General features: G+C 42.1%; 1 protein-coding gene across 4 annotated transcripts in view; it reads left to right on the plus strand.

Annotated features, from left to right (window-relative positions):
• Positions 1–23,630, plus strand: part of NDFIP2 (Nedd4 family interacting protein 2) — a 63,946-nt gene that overhangs the window by 31,168 nt on the left and 9,148 nt on the right. The window contains exons 1-6 of one of the 4 annotated variants that reach the window (XM_081858321.1): positions 2,305–2,424; positions 13,376–13,535; positions 14,021–14,160; positions 15,643–15,702; positions 19,678–19,765; positions 23,339–23,463. In XM_081858321.1, coding sequence (XP_081714447.1) covers positions 2,377–2,424; positions 13,376–13,535; positions 14,021–14,160; positions 15,643–15,702; positions 19,678–19,765; positions 23,339–23,463 — 621 coding nt within the window. In that variant the 5' untranslated portion in view covers positions 2,305–2,376. Of the gene's footprint in view, positions 1–2,304; positions 2,425–13,375; positions 13,536–14,020; positions 14,161–15,642; positions 15,703–19,677; positions 19,766–23,338; positions 23,464–23,630 lie in introns of those variants that run through there. The other 3 variants (XM_081858320.1, XM_081858323.1, XM_081858322.1) reach the window with 3 other exon arrangements.

A 23,630-nucleotide genomic window follows, 5' to 3' on the forward strand; every position in this document is an offset into this window, starting at 1 on the left:
GCCCCAAAAGTGATTAAGCATTCTATGAATCGTGAGCATGCCCAGTCCTCATCAACTTTCCTTAATGATTTTTTTCTACTGCTTCAAGCCTCAGGGTTTCACCAAGCCTATTGCTGTCAACTCTTGTGGAAGTGTGTGGTGTTGTTTTTGGTTGCATAAGCAACAGCAGTCATGCCTGTGAATCAGAAAAAGTGGGAATGATTAAATGAACGAGTTCAAGATGCCGTCAGCATGGGTGTGATCTACTTCTGAGGAGCAGCCACAACAGACGAATAGGTATAGCAAGAACAATAGTGCAAATAAACAGCTAAAAAGAGACAAACGCTTTCGGTAATGAGCTAACCACACGCCATAGCATCAGAACTGCTAATGAATTCCAATTAGGAAGCTTCACGCTAGAGTTGCCTGCCTCCAGAGAGACTGAAATGCCCCCTCACTGGTTTTGGAAACAGTCTAAATGTCGTGATGTGTGCCCATTTATTTTCCGCAGTTGAACCTGACCTATTTGAGTTATGCCAGTTGCCGAAGGGCATTGTGGAATCATGATGGCATATATCGTGTTTGAAGATATGCATGTGAACGAGCCTTTGGCACCTCTCAGATGGGCTCCGTTGCCATCCTAAGAGTACAAGGGAAGCATTCACGGTGAGATCCGGCACCTCTTTCCCTAGAAAAACAGCACTGACGATTATGATGTTGCTGATGATAACGACATGGTGGACGGACACCATTTGAAAGGCAATGCAACTTTTGGGTGAGGGGTGACCCCCTCAAATAAGTTATTGGGGGGGGTGCGAAGACCCCTTGGCCAATGGGCGTAGCTAGGATTTTTGTTTGGTGGGGCAGAACCTCAGATTTGTATTGATTTGCATTGATTGGAGGGTAGAACCTCAGATTTGTATTGATTTGTGGGTCAGGCTTTTGTTGGGGGGGTCAGAACCTCAAATTTGTATCCATTTCGGTTGATTGGGGTGGGGGCTTGGCTGTGCCCAAGCCTCAGCCCCGAGGAGTTGTCTCCTACGCCTTACTTAAGAGTGATGCTCTGTCCTATTATATAGTCATATGCTCTGAATACTCCCAAGCATCGCTGCATTACATGGGGGGTTGGACTAGATGACCTTTGGGTCCCTTCTCATCTCCACAATTCATTTTAGGCAGCCCTGCCGCCCCCAGTTAAAAAAAAGCAGCTCCTCTATCTGTGTATAGAGCCTTGCCTCCCCGCAGGGCCGGATTAAAGTTTGATGAGGCCCTAAGCTACTGAAGGTAATGGAGCCCTTTATATGCCCAGCTGTCCTTTGTCAACAACAAATTGCCACTGGTTTTTGTGTGTTGGATATGTGCTATATAGTTATTTATGGACCTAATACTGTAGGTATCTAAAGCCATTTGCACATAACAAGTAGGAACCTGCACACAAAAAAACCCGTTGCTGTATGTAGGTTTTATTTTTATCTTATATTTTGGAAATGCACATTCAGGTTTTTTTACCCCCTTTAATTTTTTGGGGGGCTCCCAAGAGAGAAGGGGTCCTAAGTTATAGCTTGTTTAGCTTATACATAAATCCGGCACTAGCTGGACCATAAAGAAGGCTGATCGGCGAAGAATTGATGCTTTTGAATTATGGTGCTGGAGGGGAGACTCTTGAGAGTCCCATGGACTGCAAGAAGATCAAACCTCTCCATTCTGAAGGAAATCAGCCCTGAGTGCTCACTGGAAGGACAGATCGTAAAGCTGAGGCTCCAATACTTTGGCCACCTCATGAGAAGAGAAGACTCCCTGGAAAAGACCCTGATGTTGGGAAAGATGGAGGGCACAAGGAGAAGGGGAGGACAGGGGACGAGATGGTTGGATAGTGTTCTCAAAGCTACCAGCATGAATTTGACCAAACTGCAGGAGGCAGTGGAAGACAGGAGTGCCTGGCGTGCTCTGGTCCAGGGGGTCACGAAGAGTCGGACACGACTAAACAACAACAACAAATCCGGCACTGCCTGCCTCACACGGCGCCACGCGCCCGGAATTTCCCGGACGCGCCGCCGCGCAAACGGGCGGTGAGGTCCGAACCAATCCGGACGCGCAGTTTGTGAGGGCGGGGGGTGGTGGGGGGCCCCCAGTTTCATTCGGGGAGCCTCTCGGAGAAGTGGGTTTGGCGAAAACGGACCCCGCGGCGCTTCGGAGGCCTCCGCCGAAGCCGCCTCCTCCTCCTCCTCCTCCCGTCACGCGCGCGCCTCCGAGGGGGACGAGCCGAGAGAGGGCGGCCTCGACGCGAGGGGAGGAGCCGGCCCGAGAGCGACGAAGGCGGAGGGAAAGGGAGAGCTAGAGAGACGCTGGAAAGCAGCTAGCCGAGCGTCGAGGCCCGAAGAGGCCTGCGTCGCCGGGATGGAGCACCACCACCAGCAGCAGCAGCCCGCCAGCCGGTACCAAGTGGTGAGTGGCGCCGCGGGGTCCTGTCAGCGCGTCGGCAGGGCGGGGTTGGGGCAGGCCGCAGGCCAGCTCGAGGCCTCCCCTGGCCAGCTTGGGAGGCGAGGCTGAGGAGGGGAGCCCTCCATTCCCTCAGGCCTCCGGGGGCGAGCGGAAAGCGCCTCCGCTCTCTGTAATCCTGAGGAAAAGCTCACCTGGGCTGAGGCCTCCTCCTTCCTCGTCCTTAACGGTCCCCCCCCCTTTCCTCCTCTGCGCTTCCCCTACCCTTTTGGCTGCCGCCCAGATGAGCTTTTCGGAGCCCCCCGTCGAGGGGACGCCGAGGGTCATCTAGTCCAGCCCGCGTGAGAAACGGGAGGTCGCCCCTCGACGGCCCGTGGCTTTCGCCGAAAAAAAAAACAAAACAAAACACCTTGGGCTTTGGGAATAGGGAGCCGAAAGAGGAAATGTCCCAAATCGCGAGGACAAAATGACACACCACCCTCGATGTGAAATAGTACACAGTGTATTGTTGTGTCTTTGTAGGGTGGCTGATCCCAATCAGATGGGCGGCGTAAAAATAATAAAGGTACAGTGGTACCTCGGGTTACAGACGCTTCAGGTTACATATGCTTCAGGTTACAGACTCCGCTAACCCAGAAATAGTGCTTCAGGTTAAGAACCTTGCTTCAGGATAAGAACAGAAATTGTTCTCCAGCGGCACGGCGACAGCAGGAGGCCCCATTAGCTAAAGTGGTGCTTCAGGTTAAGAATAGTTTCAGGTTAAGAACGGACCTCCGGAACGAATTAAGTACTTAACCACTGTATTATTATTATGACTATGATTCGTGCTTGCCTTTCAAGAGCAGACCTTTCTATGCTACAGTGGGGTTCAATGTTACCTCTGATTCTGCCGCAGGGCTGCGGTCATAAAAATAATAATAATAATAAAAAAATTATCTATACCCCACCCATCTGGCTGGGTTTCTCCAGCCACTCTGGGCGGCTTAAATGCTGCCACGCTCCTTTCGGAGGTCAACACAGTGAGAACAGGTTTGTAGGGCTTTGCGCCAGAACAATAATTCATCGCCTGCCTTGCCTTTCGGTGGATATGATTGCATCAATGAATTGATTCATGTGAATTCAGTTCCTACCCAAAGTTTTACTTTAAGCCCTTTCCCTGCCTCCCCTCGCTTGGTGAAGGGAGCGAGAGGGAACTTTTATGATTCAATAAGCAGGTGATGATGCTTTTCTTTTGCCAACCGCAGACAGCCTTCCGTGCTGTCACTTCCTGTTTGGGTAAGTGCTCTGCAATAGCATTAAATATACAGTAGCACCTGGTTTTGAGTCTCCCCTAACAAGCGTGTGTGCTGCTTTCGAAGGGCCGCCAATGAAAATGGCCTACACCCCCAGCATTCGAAACGCCCATTGTTCGAGGCGCGTTTTCCGCCAGGGAATTCCCTTAGTGCGAGCAGTTTTTGAGCTCTGCGCATAAGATTTCAGATTAAAACTGCAGATTGACCTTCTTCTGCTTCCCCACTTCCAGCTACTCTTTGAAGACTGGAGAAGAGACCCCTTTTAGGAGGTGGGCAGGGGAAGGACTAAACCATGTGAAAAATGAACATAATATTTTAGCTGCCGTTCATTCCTTTTCAGCTTTGTATACTTTTTATAAAAAAAAGTGTGCCTAGACATTCCGTTGTGGCGCCCATAACCTAGGTTGAAGGTGCCATTGAGCTCCTAGCTTTCATATCAAAAGTTTCTAACACTGCCTATACCAATGAATTGGGCAAAGCCTCAGTTAAGAAATCTACTGATTACCCATGAAATCCTTGAAGCCTGTAAAACAACATGCAGTTTCCAGCTCCAGCTCTTATACTTAATGCCACACCTATATCACTCCGGGGCATCCCAGATCTATATTGCTTGGTAACACTGAAGAGTCCATAGGTGCACAGTTTCTCTTATTAAATGAAGAAACGACCAAGCACAATTCTTGTTGGGATTTCTGTATTGCATTTGAAAGTGAATTTTGTAATGGAGATAAGTGGTCCGAAGAAAGGAATATGTATTGGCAACATACTGGCATAATAAAACGTACTCTCATGGAATCAGGTTCTCTTTAATTTTCCTCTAATTGCTTTTTATTTCACATTGAGGATGATCATGTAGTTTTGTCATTTTGTTGCTTCATATTTCATATTTTTGCTACCTATTTCTGAAATATTTTTTTTTCCAGTGAAAGCCACTCGTTATTGACTGCCATCATAACTAACACTTTTATTAGGGTCAGAGGCTTTGGAACAAATCCCACCTATTTTATTTCCTCAAGATGGTACCTACTACCCTCTAAATAGAAGGAACTTAGCTGAAATATGGTGGGGGTGGGGAGTATTGTTTTATACCAGGAATACTATCTTAATAGAGATGTTTGATGTCAGATAGCAAGCCGAGAGAGGAAAATGTTGGTGTACCTATAATATGCCAAATGCCAGTCATTTCTCAACTTATATGAACAATTTTATCTAAAAATAAAGTAAAAAAGGGATTTGTTCCTTGCCATTATTAACAGATTTTTCTACATTGTTTCAATGATGCTCCCAAATTTTTGGCAGTACCTCATGTCTTTTTTGGGGTCAGTTTGAATGCTCTTGGGTCGAAATTGGACAAAAGGTGTGAAACCTATATCCCCAAACTGGATGTTACCTATTCTTTGCTGCTGCTTTTACATAATTAAGGTGTTTTTCAGTGATGGGTAAGCATTTTACTAGAAACGTAGACTATTAAAAAGAGCCTACCTCATTCTAGATGTTAATGACCACTCCTTATCTGTAAACTAACATGCCGTATTAGTACACTTTTTTGGATTCTTACATCTCTCTGTAGGAAAGGGCTGGAGCTTAGTGGTAGAGCACTTGCCTTGCATGCAGAAGATCCCAGGTTTAATCCTTGGCATATCCAGGCAGGGCTGGAAATGTCCCCAGTCCGAAACGCTGGAGAGCTGCTGCCAATCAATGTAGAGAATACTGAGCTAGATGGACCAATGGCAGGACTCACTATAAAGCAGCTTCCTATATGTAGGATGAGTGAGCCTCAACTTTCTGAAGCTCCACCCTATAAAATTTTGTGCCCTGAAATAAGGAATATATTTGAATATAGTAAAAGAGCTCATATTTTGGAATAAAAGGTATTCCAGCATTGTGATTTTATTATGGTTTGCAAACCATTTTGAGAATGGCTGAATAAGAATGCTGGATTTAAATTTATAAACAAAAGTATTTGGCAAAAAGTTGCTTTGGACTACGCTATTTCTTTATATTTCTCTTTGCTTTGAATACACAGTCCCTGGAAATGTGACTATATACAAAGTGTACTTCGAACAATGTGCATTGAAACATGCTTAAAAGCAGATCTTTGCACATACAAGATTTAGAACCAGAGCATCTCTTACCCTGTGCCTCATTTTATGGAAAGAGTGTAAAGCTCAATGTTTCTTAGAAGGTTTCTTTCACCCCTGCTGAACCTTTTCTGTAAGCAGATAATAGCATTTGTTTGTGCTGGGAAACCGTAGGTGGTTTCTTGATTCTGCTGGAGGCAGCTGTAGTTACATCATAGGTGCCTTTAAGGATTGGCTGCTTGCAGAACTTAAGGAACTAACCACATAGCACTTAACTTGTTCCTTCCTTGGCTTATCACATGATGGACGATTTTGGCATGGAGCAACCCTTAAAGCAAACTCCTTTGCACTTATTGCTTTTGCTTGTTTGTTATTGCTCATGGCAAGTAGAAATTAAGGGTGTTAAAACAATTTAAAAGAAAAAAAAGAAACAAAGAAATAGGCTTATAATTGGATATGTTCCAGTCATTAAAGCAAGTAAATCAGAAAAACATAACCCTTGGCTTGCAAATGAAACTTTAATAGGCATTAATGAAATGATGTACTGTAAGACTTCCCCCATGCCTCTGATTTTAGGTTACATGCTGATGTGGTTTTAAATCTGATTGCTCATGCACAATATACAAAAAAGTATATCATGCATATTTTGGGAAGAGAAATTAAGGAGTATTTTGGGGTGCACATAGATATGCATAGTTTGAGTGAGGAAACTGCTGCAGATCTGTACTTACCCTTTCTCCAGAAAATCAAGCTCAGAAATAACTATTCCCCTCCACCCCCAAGCAGAAGCTGACTATACAGATTGAATCAAGTCACTTCCCATATTTGGCCTATATATTGGGATGGTAAATTGGTGGCCACCCATTGACTGTAACTCCCCATTAGCCATGAAACTGATGGGAGGTGGAATCCTAATTCTGCTGGAGAGCCATAGGTTCTCCATTCCAGGCCTATGACAATGTTTAAAGTTTAATCTTCTCTCCCCAGAAACATTAGCTTAAGAAATGGAAAGTGGCAAGGGAAGGTTCACTAGATGTCTTGACTTTTTGAAAACTGAAAGCCTGCCGCACCATATGCGTATGCGGGAGGCAGGCAGCAAGGGGTACGTCTGAAAATTGATGTACCATTTGAAGTATTTTGTCACTGGCCACTTAAACCCTTAGTTCTTCCCCTTGCTCCCTTCACCCCTCCCACCCTTAACTAATTGCACTGCTGTTACAGTCAGCTCCAGATACTCCCCCTTTGTATTACATTTCTCTTTAAAAATCAAAACCACCCAGCTCTTACTATGCTGTATAGGGAAAACTGAAAATTTATGCTGGGTTTGCTCCTCCTTCTGTATACCGGTTATGTATATCAGCTTTTAGTATTTGTGTGCATTATGAATATGACCAATTAGTATTTCACAAGATGGCTTTCTACACAGTCACTGGTTGAAATCTTTGACCTAGGCCAAATGTTTCTCCACTTCAATTCCTTGACTTCAGTATATTAATTTTACTGACCTAGTTTACAGGAATGCTGTAAGGGTAACTGATTGAGCATTAATTAGCATTCTATATAAGAACATAAAGACCTGCTGGATCAGTCCATTGGCACATCTAGGCCAGCATCCTGTTCTCACTGTGGCCAACCAGATTCCTGTGAGAAACTAGCAAGCAGGATTTCAAGCACAAGAGCACTCTCCCCCTCCTGTGGTTTCTTGTGGTACTTGGAAGTGTTGCTTCCTCGACTGTGGAGTGATGTAAAAATTGGGGTTTGGCTTTTGCTGCCAAGTTCCCCATGGGACTCTTGAGTCCCCTAAGTCCATGATCGGTCAGAGAAAAATGGATGGAGACTGGATCCAGTGGAAAGCAAGGCAGATACTTATTTTTCTGTTCCAATGAGGGAGACAAAAGTGTGCAGGAACCTTTAAAGACTTTTGACATTGCCCAACCCCCTTAGCCAAAGACCACCCCAAAATCATCATACATACATCACATGATTTGTAAGTGAAAATACAGTGGGAAGGCTTTCCCCATTTGCCTCCCTTACTGCAGAGGAATATTTGAGGTCATTGAGAGAGTCAAAATGGGCATCAGGATTGCTCTCCTGTACTATTTCAGACACATGGTTTATATATTTAGATATGTGAGCATTTATTAATATTTATTCTATATTTGAGACCTTAGAATTCTTATAACAGGAGGCAGAGTATGGTAGCCATCAATAGATTATAACTATGACGGCATAGCTCTTTCTATACAGGAGTGTTTTGCAAGGTTTGCTTATTTTTGTATGAATAACTTCCTGAGGTGTCTTCATTCTAACAATTTCTCCACTTCAAGCAAGTTCCTTGTATCACAGTTGCTCATAAATGCATTGAGGAAGTGAGGCAACTGCTGCATCTGAAATCTATATGGACCTTGTAAGCAACCTGGCTGATCAACTATTTAGAAAACAGGAAGGAAATGCAGCATACTATGTCCTATTTCTCCCTTTACTTCTATTACATAACAAAAGAGGGAGAAGAGCAGGGCGGAGAACGTTTTATCAGCTCAAGGGCTTCACTGCCTTGTAGGCATTGGCATGGAGAGACACTATGGCAGTGGTGGGAGTGGCCAGAGTCAAAACGTGGGTAGGGACCATGGCAAAATGGGTGGAGCAAGATATGAAGCAATGGTGCCATGGGTCAGTGTGTCTGGCTGTTAAGCAGAAAGTTGATGGTTTGAGCCTAACCAGGTGTGGCTGTGGGCAGGATTCCTGCATTGCAGGGGGTTCGACTGTATGACTCTCAGGGTCCCTTCCAACTCTACACTTCTACCTTTGTACAGTAAGCTGCATAAGTCAGATGTTTCTATCTGTCTCCCTCTCTCTCGCACACACCTAAATCCAGGAAAGCAAGGGGCGTTATCACAGAGCAAATTCCAGCCAGGTAAAAGCAGTGAAGGAAAGCATGGAGCAGGACTGGGGGAAGGGGTGTGGCCTGAGGGAAGGGGTGTGGCCTGGTTTGAGTCCTGAGGGACAAATTGGGAGTCCTAGTGGGCCTCCGAGCCTTCACCAAGCTTCAGAACAGAACTCACTTCTAACTAGTGAAAATTCAGTAGATATCTGCTGTCTCACTTTTGACATAATTCCGTCCATGTTATATGATATGATCAACCTCATTGTGAAATTTTGAACCACAGCCAAGAAAATCTGTAGGTTGTATATCTGAATGCGATAGGCTTGAGTTAGTGAAAGGGGCTTGTGCTACACTTGGAATCAATAATGTATTTCTGTCTATTACTGTGAATGTGGGAAATTTACAGGGTTTTTTTTACAGATTTTTGTTGTTATTCTGAATATAAGAAACCACAAGTGAAGGGGGGCACCAATATTCAGCAGCAACGGGCAACTTTCCCAGTTTTTGAAGCTTATAGTAACAATCATTCACTGTGTCTGTTGCAATAGTGTTTGAACTCTGTTCCAGTGATTCCTTGGAAGGCTGTTCAGGGTTTTGTAAAGGTGGACAAGCTTCTCAGTAAGGCAGCTTCTGCATCGCTACTGATCTTCTCCTTCAGTTTGCAGCAATAGAGATAGTGAGATTCACTCTCAGTTCACATGGTGCCTATCAAGATTGGCCCAGGGCCCTTCCTTCATTTGTGCCCTTGAACAGGGCTGACTTCAGTTTTCATCATCTGTGCTTTTTTTTTACTAGAATTCTTATGCTCCCCCAATGTTGGTTTAACAAAGCAAGACTTGGGCATAACTTAATCTGTACGTAAAGTTTTCCAGCAAAGATAAATTGCTCAGTCCCCCTAAGATGGGCATTCTTGCAGGAATTCCAGCAGGCACTAATAAGTCCATCAGAAGTTAGCTAGGATTCCAAGGGAGAGCTGTCATCCCTCCCCTCATAAATCCTAGAACACTGCAGAATTCTCTGCAACACACAAGTGTTGCAGATTATTCTTTCTTTCTTTCTGCTGAGAAAGTAGATGGTTTGAAAGCTGCTACCTTGTTTGTCACTCCCATCTGCATTCCATCACACGCATACGAGTATCACTTCCAATGCAATATTATCCAAGTCTGATGAGAAGTAAGTCTTCTGAGTTCAGTGAAACTTGCTCCCAGATAAGGGTGAATAGGACTGCAGCTTTTCTTTCATTTGTGGCCAGATCAAATATCACAGAGGTGGGCGGGGGGGGGGGGGGATAGGCACATCACTCAAAAATGTAAGATTGCTTATCATTATTGTTGTCAATGTTTCCATCTGTGAAACATAAATGTAATTCAAACTGCCGGGCTAAGATTTTCAACTTGCCTCCCTGCTTCCTTTAGAAGTACGTAGTTCAGAGGGCAGTGCTGGTCTTCTGTTGCTCCAACCCCCCCCCCCCCCCGTCAGTGAATTCACAGACTTTCTGTTCAAGGAAGCAGGGATGGTTAAAAAAAAGTTTAATGTTGGCCAAAGCAATAAACCAGCATGGTGTAGTGGTTAAGAGTGGTAGTCTGGTGAACCGGGTTCGCTTCCCTGCTCCTCCACATGCAGCTGCTGGGTGGTGACCTTGGGCTAGTTACACTTCTCTGAAGTCTCTCAGCCTCACTCACCTTGTTTGTTGTGGGGGAGGAAGGGAAAGGAGATTGTTAGCCGCTTTGAGACTCCTTAAGGGGAGTGAAAGGTGGGATATCAAGTCCAAACTGCTCTTCCTCTTCCTCCTCCTCCTCCTCTTCTTCTTCTTCAGAAGTGCTTTCTTTGTCTACCAGAATTCTGGAAATTATTCTTCCTTATTACTAAATAGTACAACTCAAGGAATAACCCAAGAAGCAATAAAGTGGAGCTGGGAAAATCTACTCTTTCCTACAGTTCACCCACACAGCCTGCTCTTATTTAGTAGAATCATGGTACCATAAAGTTGCATGGCACCCAACGGTCATCTAGTCCATCTCCCTTCAATGCAGGAATCACAACTAAAACATCTGCTTAAATTAGATTATTGGGAGTTTCTTTACAGTTATTGAAAAAGTGCTTATGTTCTTAGGTGGCTTATAGAGGTTTTAAATTGTCTTAACATTTTGATGTTTGCTGCCCTGGAAGGAAGGGTAGGGTGCAAGTTTAATAAATATTAATGAAGATAATATTCCTTGAAGTAGAAAAAGTTGTGTACTAAGAGCATGGTCCAATTGGCAAGAAACCTGTGTTTTGCTTCCTTTCTGGCAGGAGGCCAGAAATTATATTGTGATGACAAAGGATAAGTTGCTACCTGTGTTCTTTAATGCTGTGCCTCTTAAGCCCAGCCCTGCCCTTAATAAGATTAGCCTCTGTGTCAGAGCAAAGCAGTGTTGGTATTTGCAGAGTAATTATGCTTGTTGCAATGAAATCTGTGGTGCACAATTGTTTCTTGCATAGAAACATGAGTAGATCTGGTAACAGTTCATATTTTCCCACAATTTGCATATATATTACAACCCCCCCCCCAAGTTACAAAAGTGCATTTTTAAAAAGTTCAGAACAGAATTTTATTTTTCAAACAATTGTGCATTTCATGGCACAGGAGTTTGGGTTTCATGAAACAGAATATCTGGGGTCACTAAGAATCCAGTGCATTTCTTAGTATCTGTCTTTGCAATTAACACTCTGTGCAACCCCAAAAGGCATAACGTCAACATGTTGATCTCCAAATGTCCAAAGCAGAAAGTAAAGTATGGTGGTTGAAATAAAACACCTAAAAAGAACAGACACCACAGAGCTAAACTGTGTGTGAGAAGCTGCAGTATTGTGAAATGCTATACACTTTCATGTGTGCATGGTGTAAAGTCACATGCTGTGAAGAATGTGAGAACGTTCATCTGGACGTGAATCTAGGGTTGTGAAATGTAAGTGCTCTGGATGTCTAAGCATTAGGCCTAGATGTCTGCAAAGTAAAATTTGTGTAAATACGTCTGTATGTATATGCTTTTCTTTGTAGAAGACATCTTCATTGAACATGAACATTGGGGTTGGGGCAAGTGGTGCCATATGACCTCAGGGTGCTTTGAGACATTGGCTGTACAGCCCTGTTGGACACAAACACCCCTTCACAAAACTGTGAAATCAGGGATGTTTGTTAGATTTCACAGAGCTTTTAAATTTTGGTATAAGGTCCCTTTTCATCAAGGGACATTGGGAAAGGCTTGAGGAATTGGAAGGTGTCTCGCAATGCTTTCATTTACAGGATAATGCTTTTTGAGTGCTGTTATATAACCTTTTTGGTTGTAGATTGAGTGGTGGAATTTTTCAACTCTTGCTCAAGAGGAGGACTTTAAAACAGCCAATGTGATCTGATGTTAGTTGTTAGTAGAATTACTTCTGACTCGCACAATGCGAGCAATGTAACTGCTGATAATGAACAAGTTATAGTACAGTTCTTTTTATCTCTTTAGTTCATATCACGTAAGTGCAAACTATAACTAGCCTCTTGAACGTACCTAGATGAATCATAATGTAAATGCAGATGAATCACAAACCTGGCAAACAGAATGAGCTGTATAACAAGAATTCAGAAAAAGAACAAGCGCCAATTTGATGACAAGAATTTACACTTCTTGAGGAAATGGTAAATGGCTGCATCTCAACCATTTCTGAATATATATATATATTTAAATCTGGGCAGCTACAAGTGGTTTGCATAACCCTTATTTTCTACTATCATGGCTTGTTCTGGCTTCATATTCTGAAACTAGGACTTTGTAGACATAGTGAAATAATTGGAGGATTTTCAGGCAAATCTGAAATGTTATTGTTGTTCATAGGAAACTCTTTCTTCACACTCTGGACTAGTATTTGAATCAACCATAATTACACATTATAGGGCCTAACATCAAGGGTTGTTAGAAGATTGCCTAGTACAAGCTACATAATAAGTCGCAATACATCAAAGGTGCAATGAGTTGGACTCTGCTCCCAATTATCTGTCAGGAAGAGGGCAGTTGACAGTTTAGGCAATGTTCTGTGATATTCTGAAATAGCACATTGTTATCTGCATATCATGAAATGGTTTCATATATTCTCACTCATTTACTTTGTCTGGGTCTAGTTGATCCTTATGTTCTTTTATGAAAACTCTCAAATACACCCCTTCCCCCAATACACACAATAGGGTGATGGTGAAACACTACAGTACCATTCAGCCTTTTATCACGGGCAAATACTTTTAAGTAGTACATGTTTTTTTGGGAAAAAACATTTTACGTACTTGCTGCCTTTTGGGAGAGGCGGGAGGTGTGTACAGTGGTACCTCGACTTACAACGCCTCAGGTTACAAACGCTTCAGGTTTCAAACTCCGCTAACCTGGAAGAGTTACCTCGAGTTGAAAACTTTGCCCCAGGATGAGAACGGAAATCGTGTGCTAGCGGTGCAGTGGCAGCAAGAGGCCCCATTAGTGAAAGCACGTCACTAGTTAAGAACAGTTTCAGGTTAAGAACAGACCTCCGGAACGAATTGAGTTCGTAACTAGAGGTACCACTGTAGTATGGTTAAGTCCAGATTAGGAGTTACTCTTGTTACTGGTTTCTCTTCAGTCATTACTTAATAAATTGCATTGTAGTAGATGAAACAGTTCCCTGAATGTATTTGTTTTTCTTAAAAGCTTCACAATGAAGATGATCTTCCAGAATCATCAGTGGCTGAACAACCTTCCACCTCTACAGAAACTGCACCAGCCTCTCAAATGGAGGCATCTTTACCTGAAGAAGATACTTCACCTCCACCTTACTGTAGTATTGCTGCAGAAGCAGCTGCAACAGCAGGTATTTCCTTTCATTTATATAACCTCAGATATTTTTAGCTATGCTGGAGCAGTAAATATAGCTTGAATAATCTTTTCAGAAGCATATGGTGTCATCATCTCTTCATGCTTCCTTCTGCTGCCCTTTATAAAATACGATCTGCTCTTTTCTTTTTGTACAGGACCCCGAATGACTTTGTGCTTAATAGAGCAAATAACCCGATTAAATTAATGTTCTTTGTGATATGGATTTGTCTTGGATGCCTTTCTGTCTATGTATGCTAAGGCTAGCATGTCTTATTTGATTAAACTTGGACCACAATCCTAACAGGACAGAGATATGAGGAATCAATTGTTTTGATAAATATATAAAACCACCCTCAGTATTTCTAGCTATAAGAAACAATACAGCATTCTTAAAGGCTTTATAGACTTGTAGTTCTGACTAATGATTATTTAGCCTCTAAAATGTGAGTTGATGTTTGTGTCTCTGTGTTTTTTTAACAGAAATGGAATCACCTAATGACTTTTACCCTGTGCCACCTCCATACAGTGTAGCTACCTCTCTTCCCACTTATGATGAAGCGGAGAAGGCCAAAGCTGCAGCAATGGCAGCTGTTGCAGCAGAAGCAGCAGCAGCTCAAAGAGTGAGTGAGCAATCTGGGCAGCATGAAAACATGCATTTTTGAAATGCGTAACTTTGGATTGGCTTTGCTATATATTGGATAAAAATCAATTTCCGAAGCAAACTTCACTGACACTCGCTTAGCTTGTTAAAGGTTATATTAGCTAGCTAAATTAAGAGGGGGTTGTTTTGATTATTTGTACAAAGCATCTTAAGAATAGAGAATGTTTCTGTAGCACTTTATGGAGTAAAAGAAAGAAAAAAAGGACCCGTTGACTACTTCGCGCTTTGTTTCATGCTTAATATTCATGAACTCAGTTCATAACTAATCAAACCATGCACAGTCCACCAGCTACAAGAGCACAGTAGTCCTTTCTACTTCGTAGACCTAGAAAGGCAACAATAGTAGCTCCACTGAATTCTTGGTGGGCCACCATGTGCAGTGGTTAAGCTGCATTTAATCTGAAGGGTCACCAGTTACAATGCTAGAGAGTAAGTATATGTCACAGTACAAAACTGCAGGTACCTGGCTGCATGCACATGCTTAATAATTTTGCTGGCACATAGGAATTTTTGCAGGTTTTTATTCTCATTCTTGTTCAAGGCTGGTATTATATATAAATATAAAACTACTGCATAAATATTTGAAATGTTTTTCCATCTCTGATGTCTTTGTACTGGGCTGTAGGTGGTATTCAGCTAAATAGCTGTGCTAGTACAATTAGTGCTGTTACAAGGGGATTTCCCTTCCCCACCTCCTTGCACGCTCCTTGTACTACCCCAAATCTTCTAAACTGGGTTGGAGGAATCCCCAAAATTGATTTAGGGGGTGCAGGAGCAAGGAGAAATCCTTGCAGTGATTGAATGTTTTGGTTAGCTCTACATTGAATGCAACATATTGTATTCATCTTAATGAAGAGACATTTGCTTACTTAAACTCACTCACTCACTCTTACACTTAAATGGGGGTAGCATTGGAAACTTCCTGCCCTTTTTAACGACTCTCAAATCTTATAAATCAGATAAGAAAGTATTTGCTCAAATACAGGGGTTTGCCATCACAGTAACAATGTGATATGCTATCTCAGATAAATGTTAAGACCACAGAAAGCTGTTTTAGCCTGTATTTTGACCTCAGTTGCCCATTTGTAAAAGCTGTTGCATACTGTGTAGTAAAACACCTTTTTGTGTGACTGTTTCCTCGTAAGTTTTTAATTTCTAATCGGACCAAATAGCAATGATCTATTTCCATGCTAAAATTCTATGCTTCAGAAGTAAGTCCCATTGTACAGTGGGGCTTGCTTCTGAATACAAATGTATAGAAGAGCACTGTCAGTATTTGAATTACTGGATCTCTCTCTGTGAGCTATTTTCAATTCCTTTTATATTACATTACATTTAAATTCTAATTTAGTTTGCTAGAAACATTGCTTGAATGTTTGACTTGTACTGAATGGCTTAACATTCCTTTAGTTCTTCTGTCTTATTTTCTTTACATGCTTAGCACGGCCAATTTAGGGAGTCTAGGAGTCTGTTTGATGAAATATTCCTGAGCCCACCAGAGGTATGAAACAGTTCTATGAAGTTTAGATTTTGCAGTGAGTTTTCTTCCTGCCAAGCAGAAACAAATGAATTTCTCAATGCCTTCACTTGATGAACTTGCCGCGATTCTAATCTCACAATGCTGTACGAAGATTCTCATTAGTTTTCTATAAAGACTTAAATAAAGATAAGGACTACGGAGCACACTGGGACTTACGTTTAATTGTAAGCATGCATAAGATTGTGCTGTTATGAAGATATCCTTTCATCCTCTACAGTAGTCGAAATAAATTTGAAAACATGAGGGAAATAACCAGGAATACCTGGTAAGCTGGGCATCCTTGCTCTAGAAGAGCCTTCACTGTGTGCCTTCTACCACAGCTCCCATCATCCCTGACTATTGACCATACTGGCTGTGATTGATGGGAGTTCTAGTCTAAAACAACTGGATAACATCAGTTTGGGGAGCATTGATCATGGTCATTCAAACTAGTATCATTTCTGTGGGCAATTGAGCCTCCCCTGTTTTAGAGTATATCTTGCTGTGAACAAGGTTTCTTCCTTTGGATTGGATATTGATGCAATTTCCAATATTTGGGGTTGGGGTTGGGGTGGGGTTGGAGTGGGAAATGTATCCAGTAGGAAGGATGAAAGGAAATAAAATGCAACACTTGCTTTCGGTTCATTGAGTTTCTGTGAGGTGTTACTACACAGCACCTTTATGCTTCCAAATGATGATTGTTTGGTACTTCTAAAATACCAACGAAGATGTGTTTAGGCTAATTTCTGTTAGTATGCTGCAGCTACTAAACATTATCAGGCAGAATGTGAAGCAAATATATGTTTGTTATAATGTCTTTCCATATAGTCAAAATAGGTATAATTTTCACTATTATATAGTACATACTAGCAAGTAAAAAAAAAGAAAGAAAAGATGATGAATAAATATCCCTTTAATGTAGGGACGCCATACTGCTGGTTAACATTGCAATGGTATGAGCAACAAAACTATGGTACCTCAACTGAAGTTGTATTTTTTAGGATGTTAGCACCCTCTGCTGTCTGACAGCAGCAAAGCTTTTGATTTAGAATATTCATTACACACTTGTAATGAATGAACTATTGTCTTACATTGGACAATTACATAAGCACATGTTGAATATCTCAATAGCGTAGCTAGAATCAATGAGATTTAAATTCATATTATTTAGTGGGAATTTAGAGAGAGTCCCTAACTACTAAAATGTATGTGAACAGTTGAGGGTGGAAATCAGAAAATACTTAGATAGGTCTGTCTATGTTTACACAGGGGCTGCTGCAGCATTTTAAATAATGCTCGATAATGCTCTATATGCATCTTCAAAATAAAATATATCCAGGAATGCAGTAGAATTGGGGGTTCTCCAGCTTCTTTCATGACAAAGTTAACAAAAATAATCTTCAAACTTCCCAAAGTGCCACTAAGACAACAGGAAAACAATGACAAGAATCCTTGGAAGTTGCTGAAGTGTCTTAGCTGTAGTTCTATCTTTTGTGCGTTTTGATCTAACGCTAAAATACCAGCTGGATACCTTCTGACCACCTACTTTATTTACTAAAGAACAGAAGCCAAAAGTTAAGACTTGAAGCCCAAGGCTCAGTAAGCATAGGGAGCAAGTTAAACATTGGGCTTTGGTGGAGTTTCATTGCGCCTGTCTCTACAGCGGAAATAATTTTCCCGGAATAATAATAATAATAATAATAATAATAATAATAATAATAATAATAATTTGTTTGTACCCCGCCCATCTGGCTGGGTTTCCCCAGCCACTCTGGGCGGCTTCCATAGAAACCAAAAATACACTCAAATATCACACATTAAAAACTTCCCTGAACAGGGCTGCCTTAAGATGTCTTCTGAATGTCAGGTAGTTGTTTATTGCTTTGACATCTGATGGGAGGGTGTTTCACAGGGCAGGCGCCACTACCGAGAAGGCCCTCTGCCTGGTTCCCTGTAGCTTTGCTTCTTGCAATGAGGGAACAGCCAGAAGGCCCTCGACACTGGACTGATTTCCTGATTTCCTTTTCAATACAGAAGTTGGAGAACCAACTTAGACCTTTCTGCAGTCCCTCAGTAAACTATGGCTCCTTGTTTGAGACACATAAACTCAACAGAATCTAAAATCTTAATTACTGTAGCAAGACTTAGGGAAGAAAGACACACACCTGAACTTTTCCGTTGAGTTAATTAGAAAGCACGCAGGTGTTTCATACTTTAGGGTGTTGTTTTAAATATCCATACATAAACTGGTGGCCCGTTGACATTTTACTGTTTCCCATAAATGTACATTTTGGGGGAGCGGCCAGTCACTGCTCCCTTCTGTCTGTGTGCATTTTTAACCAGTGTCTTTGTCATGCATGTTACACTGCACCCCAACAACTTGAAACGTGAAGGGGCTCTCAGCGGCTAAGTAATTTTAGAGCGCAACTTTTTCGTAAAATTATGTGGTTCAATGAGGCCGCCACCCTTTGCTGCTTGTTTTGTTTGACTCTTGAAGGATACAAAGGAGCAACCAGGAAGGAATGAGTGGGCCTAACCCATTAGCTTTGGAAAGAGATGAAGTGCTGAGGAATGGTGGGAATATAGAAGCCATTCATGGGCCTATACCAGGGTTCCTCAACCTTGGCCCTCCAAGTGTTTTTGGCCTACAACTCCCATGATCCCTAACTAGGAGGACCAGTGGTCAGGGATGATGGGAATTGTAGTCTCAAAACTTCTGGAGGGCTGAGGTTGAGGAAGCCTGGCCTATACTTTGGTAAGAGGGAGACTTGGTTGGTGGGTGGTTCCTAGGTCTGTATGGGACCACACTCCTTCTGATGGACCAGATGTGTCATTTGGGGGCGGGGTGTGCTCTGTGATCCATCTTTGCCGAGGGAGATCTGGGTAACATTGATGGCAAGGCATGCCTATTATTGGCTTAATTTGGTTCACCAACTGTGCCTTTTCCTCAGCAAGGATAGCGTAGCCGCCTGATGTATGTGTGTTGGTAATCTCAAATTGGACTACCTTAATGTGCCTTTCAAGAGACAGCTCCACAAGCCGTAGCCAGTGCAGAACACCATACCGCAGCCAGGTTGTTGAGTTGAGTACATGGCTGCAGACATATTACAGAGAGAACTATACTGGCTGCCAGGTCATTTTCAAGGTCTTGTTCCAGTTGGACAGGGCTTCCGTAAGTTATTTACCTAAAGGACTGCCTTCCTCTGTAAAGTCCTGTACTCATACCATACCCCACAGCAAGGAGAGAATCCATGGGGGCTGCAGATGCTGCTGAACTCCAATTGTCATCAATCCGTGCCAGCGTGGTTTGGCCAGGGATGGTGGAATTCGTAGTCCGGCGACATCCGGAAGGCTGCAGGTTTCCCATTTGAGCAGTAAGCGGAAAATCAGAATTTTCTGCTCTTGCTCCTGTGTTCTGCATCCTGCATCCCTTCACTGCCCCTGAAGTGTCCTCTTATCAGTTGCTTTTAGCATCTGACAAAGACATAACTTCTTGTCCCAAGTTTTCCCAGACCCATAAGATTGGACCCTGCCATTACAAGATTTGTTTTTATGATACCGTTTTTCTGTTTGTCCTTAGAAATCTTAGAATATGAAGCAATTTAGAAACACTTCAGTAAATAGGTTTAGCTTGGCTTCAGTACAATATTAAAATAAATGATACTGAACTAGGGGTTTTTTCTTAGTTATTTTTCTGATTATTGCATTTTATGTTTTTAAATATTTCAGTTTTTATTTTGTAAGTCACAGAATTTTACTGATGTGTGGCCACGTACACTTAATAAATAAAAATAACTTATTATGAGCAAGCAATCTAAGCAACTGAGTGTACATATGTATTCACCTTGGTTTTTTACTTAGATACCTATTCCCACTTAAATTGGTAGTTTGAAAAGTATTAATTTAATTCCATGCAATGTGTGTTTATTAATCATCATCATCATCATCATCTTAAAGGAAGAAGAGTATCCCCCAAGGGACGATTTCAGTGACGCAGACCAGCTTCGCGTGGGCAATGATGGCATCTTCATGTTGGCTTTTTTCAGTAAGTAACACATCTTTGTGTCCTTGTAAGCAGCAGTTGTTCGAGGCATGGGTGGGGAACACCCTTCAGTCCAAGGGCCCCTTCTCATTGCAAACAACTTTTTGACAGCTGCATACCAGTGATGGGTGTGGCCAGACACCGATCACTGTCCATCTTCCATTCAGACATGCAAAAGGTTTCATCATAGTTCAAGGACACATTCCAGCCAGGTAAAATCGACAGAGGAGGATGTAGAGGGAAGGGGGAGCACAGGGCCTGGATTGAGTCCTGGGGACACACTCAGACCCTGAGCCAGAGGTTCCTCCTCCATGGCAAATGCAGCAGGATTCTTGATGTCACTCAGTTGGTAGAGCATGAGACTCTTAATCTCAGGATCATGGGTTTCAGCCTCATGTTAGGCAAAAAGATTCTTGCGTTTCAGGGGTTTGGACTAGATGACCCTTGTGGTCCCTTCCAGCTCTGCAGTTCTATGATTCTAAGAATCCTCTTTTCCCAGCCACACAAGACACAGCATTTACTAATGGAGAATAGAGAAATATATTAAAGTCTTGTTCATAATTTGGCTCTCTTCTGAGGGCTGTTCCACACGTTAGGCAGCGGCAATTTGCAGTTTGACCTAGATTCATGTGCACCACAAGGAGCCACAACCAGCCTTGATCCTCACGTTTTACGATTTTAGGCATATGCGTCAAATTATAAAGCATGTTAGAATCCTGAGAGAGATCTGTGTTGTTAAGAGTTGCCATTGACATGCGGGTTGAGCAAATTTAACTCCATGAGCAGCCAATGATATATTTGCACTTGACTTCCGAGGCTGGATAAGTGGAGGCAAAGTGTAGGTTGATTATCTGTACTCTCAAATATCAGTTTTTACTGACATCAATAACATAGGCTGGGCTCTTGATATGTGGAGTAGGATGAATAATCTTTCTCACCCAGCTCCTATCCTCCTCCCCAGTAGACCAGTGTTATGATAAAAGCACCTGGTTCTGAATTTACAGTAATTGAAGCATTGTAATTTGAATCTAGTAGTTCCATAGTGTGTCACACACACTGAACATTGCTCCTTATTTTGAAGTTAAATTAATTTCCGTCCTTGCTGTGGATCATGATACGTGACTGCCATCCTGTGACAATTCCCTGTATTGCACCTGCTGTCATTGCATGACTTATATGCAACAAGTGTTTAATGTTTTGCAACTATTCATGTCAATACTTGAAATTACCTGCAATAACTCAGGTCTTTAGCATAGAGATTCTGTGTTTATGTTTTAATTGAATACTACAGATAGGTTATACAAGCATATCTTTGGGTGCTGTTTGCAAAGTAAAAAAAGCACATTAGAGCAGAGCTTTCCAAACTGTGTGTCGCGACACGTTAATTTGTCAGCTGCAGTCCATGTGTCGCACGAAAGCCTCTGGTTTGCTAGTAAAACTGAATTACTGTGTCGCGAAAAGATGCATGCTTAAAAAGTGTGTCACCAACATGAAATGTTTGGAAAGCTCAGCATTAGGATAATGGGGCAGGGGCTTTTTTCAATTCATGTCAGCCAGGTCAGCACTGCCCAAGCACAGCAGATGAGCCACGTATGATAATACCAAATGGTTTCGCCGCCCCTAATTTTCACAGGCAGCAAAATCGGGAGATTTATCAAGCTCTGGGTAGTCACCATATATGGCCTTTAGGCTATGTTCAGTTCGGTGGGTTGCAAGTTGTGCAATCTAGATGTAAACAAGGAACTGGTGGAAGAGTAAAATTACATTTTGACAGCGCTGATTAATGTTTCTGGGAAACTGGAGCAGCTTCTCGAATAGCTGAGTACTCTAATGAAAATAAGAGCTCCACATGATGGAACTTGCCACTTGTAAATGGAAATGTGAGTTTGTGCACCTCCTTAGCACAAGGCATAAGACGTGATGCTCCTTTAAATATTTAGCACACCACTGTGGAGGCTGCTTTTCCAGTCTAGCAGTATTGAGCAATGGGGTGGGGAATACAAAACCTCCCTGCAATTTCTGGACCTCTAGAAAGAAAAGGACCATTAAATCTGTTAATCTTTGGATAGTGGGTTGTGTTTATCCCCAGCAGTTGAAGGCCCTCACTTTTAACAGAGAAATTTCCAGAGAGGCAATGTAAAATCCTTAAAAATAATGAAAGGGTAAAATATCTTCAATGAAAAATACAGATGGAGCAGCCAGCAGCCAGATAAAAATAGAGTTGAAATTGGTGACCTAAAAAGCCTGTTAAGTGTTTCACCCTATGCTGAAAAGATAAACTTGGTATCTGGAAAATCTTTGGGAAGAGAATTCTAAAGCCAGGATGATGCTATAGAGAAGGTCCAATTGCTAATTGCTATCATCCTAACATCCTGGAAGAGGGTCTCCAAGGCAGATCTTAATACACGTTAAAGATCAATACGGATACTTTGAATTATTCCTGGAAATGAACAGAGCACTATTTTAGCCATTTTAAAGCGGGTGTAATGTTTTGTTCAACCAGACCCAGCTAGTTTGAAATATAATGGCTAGATTGCCAACTACATTTTCTGAGAGTTTTTAAAGGCACCACAGTACACTATAATCAACGGGAGTGTTAATAGATCATGGATAAATTATCGCCAGGGTATCTGTGTTCAGAAGGGGCTAGAGCTGGTGCATAGCCAAAGCTGGTGAAAGCTGCATTGTGCTATGGAAGCTACTCAGGGCTCCAAAGACAAGGAGAATGCAATCCCATCAAGAACAGGTTGAACTTCTCCTAGAGCAGACAAACCACCTCCTAACACCACCTCCATCTTGTCTGGACTGGATTTCAGGTTTCTGGCCCTCTTGCATCACTTACCATATCCAGGCATCCGTTTAGCATCCCTACAGTTTCATCTGTCTTGCATGAAAAGCGAAAGTGCACCTGGATGTTATCTGCGTGTTGATGACATCTTGCTCCAAATCTCTGGATGACCTCCCGGGCTATTAAAACAATGAGTGCTTCTTTTAAAGCCATTTTTCATGGGGAAACTTTGTTATGTTAGAAGTGAGGAAGTCCATATGTCCATAATACACTTTTTTGACTCAAGCTTTTTGCTATTTATTGGGAGATCCTCAGAGTTGCTCACTCTGGACATTTGTCAGGAGTGTCTGTGAAGCCTTAGAGCAGGGGTCAGCAAACTTTTTCAGCAGGGGCCTGTCCACTGTCCCTCAGACCTTGTCGGGGGCTGGACTATATTTTGAAGGGGAGGAGGGGAAAAAAAGGACGAATTCCTATGCCCCACAAATAACCCAGAGATGCATTTTAAATAAAAGGACACATTCTACTCATGTAAAAAACATGCTGATTCCCAGACCGTTCACCCATGTCTTAGAACTTTGATTTGGTTCATTCCAGTTCACCCTAAATATTACGAGCTACTCCATTGCTTCTCCGTTCTTAGCGGTTTCTTTTTTATTGTTTGCTTTTACCTTTTAAACAGTCTTAAATAAGTATCTTGATAAAGTCAATTTACATACAGACACACACACATATGAATTCAGCTAAAAGAAATGCAATTAAGTTTTAATGAGATGTTCGTTTCATTTTAGTGGCCTTCATTTTCAACTGGATTGGATTTTGCTTATCGTTCTGTATAACGAACACCATAGCAGGAAGATATGGTGCCATCTGTGGATTTGGGCTGTCTCTGATCAAATGGATTCTCATTGTTCGAGTAAGTCTCTTCCAATTACAGATCTTAAAATGAATTTTAAAAGGACTTTTTTTGTTTAAAATGAATATTGGCAGATAATTATTTCCACTTTGATCAAGAATCTACTTAAAGGACCAATAATTTGTTGTAGTTTAATGCAACAAAATTTGAGTTATGTGGTTGTTTTT

Source organism: Podarcis erhardii, assembly GCF_964252035.2.
Source record: "Podarcis erhardii genome assembly, chromosome: 4".
In the NCBI taxonomy this organism is placed as follows: domain Eukaryota; kingdom Metazoa; phylum Chordata; class Lepidosauria; order Squamata; family Lacertidae; genus Podarcis; species Podarcis erhardii.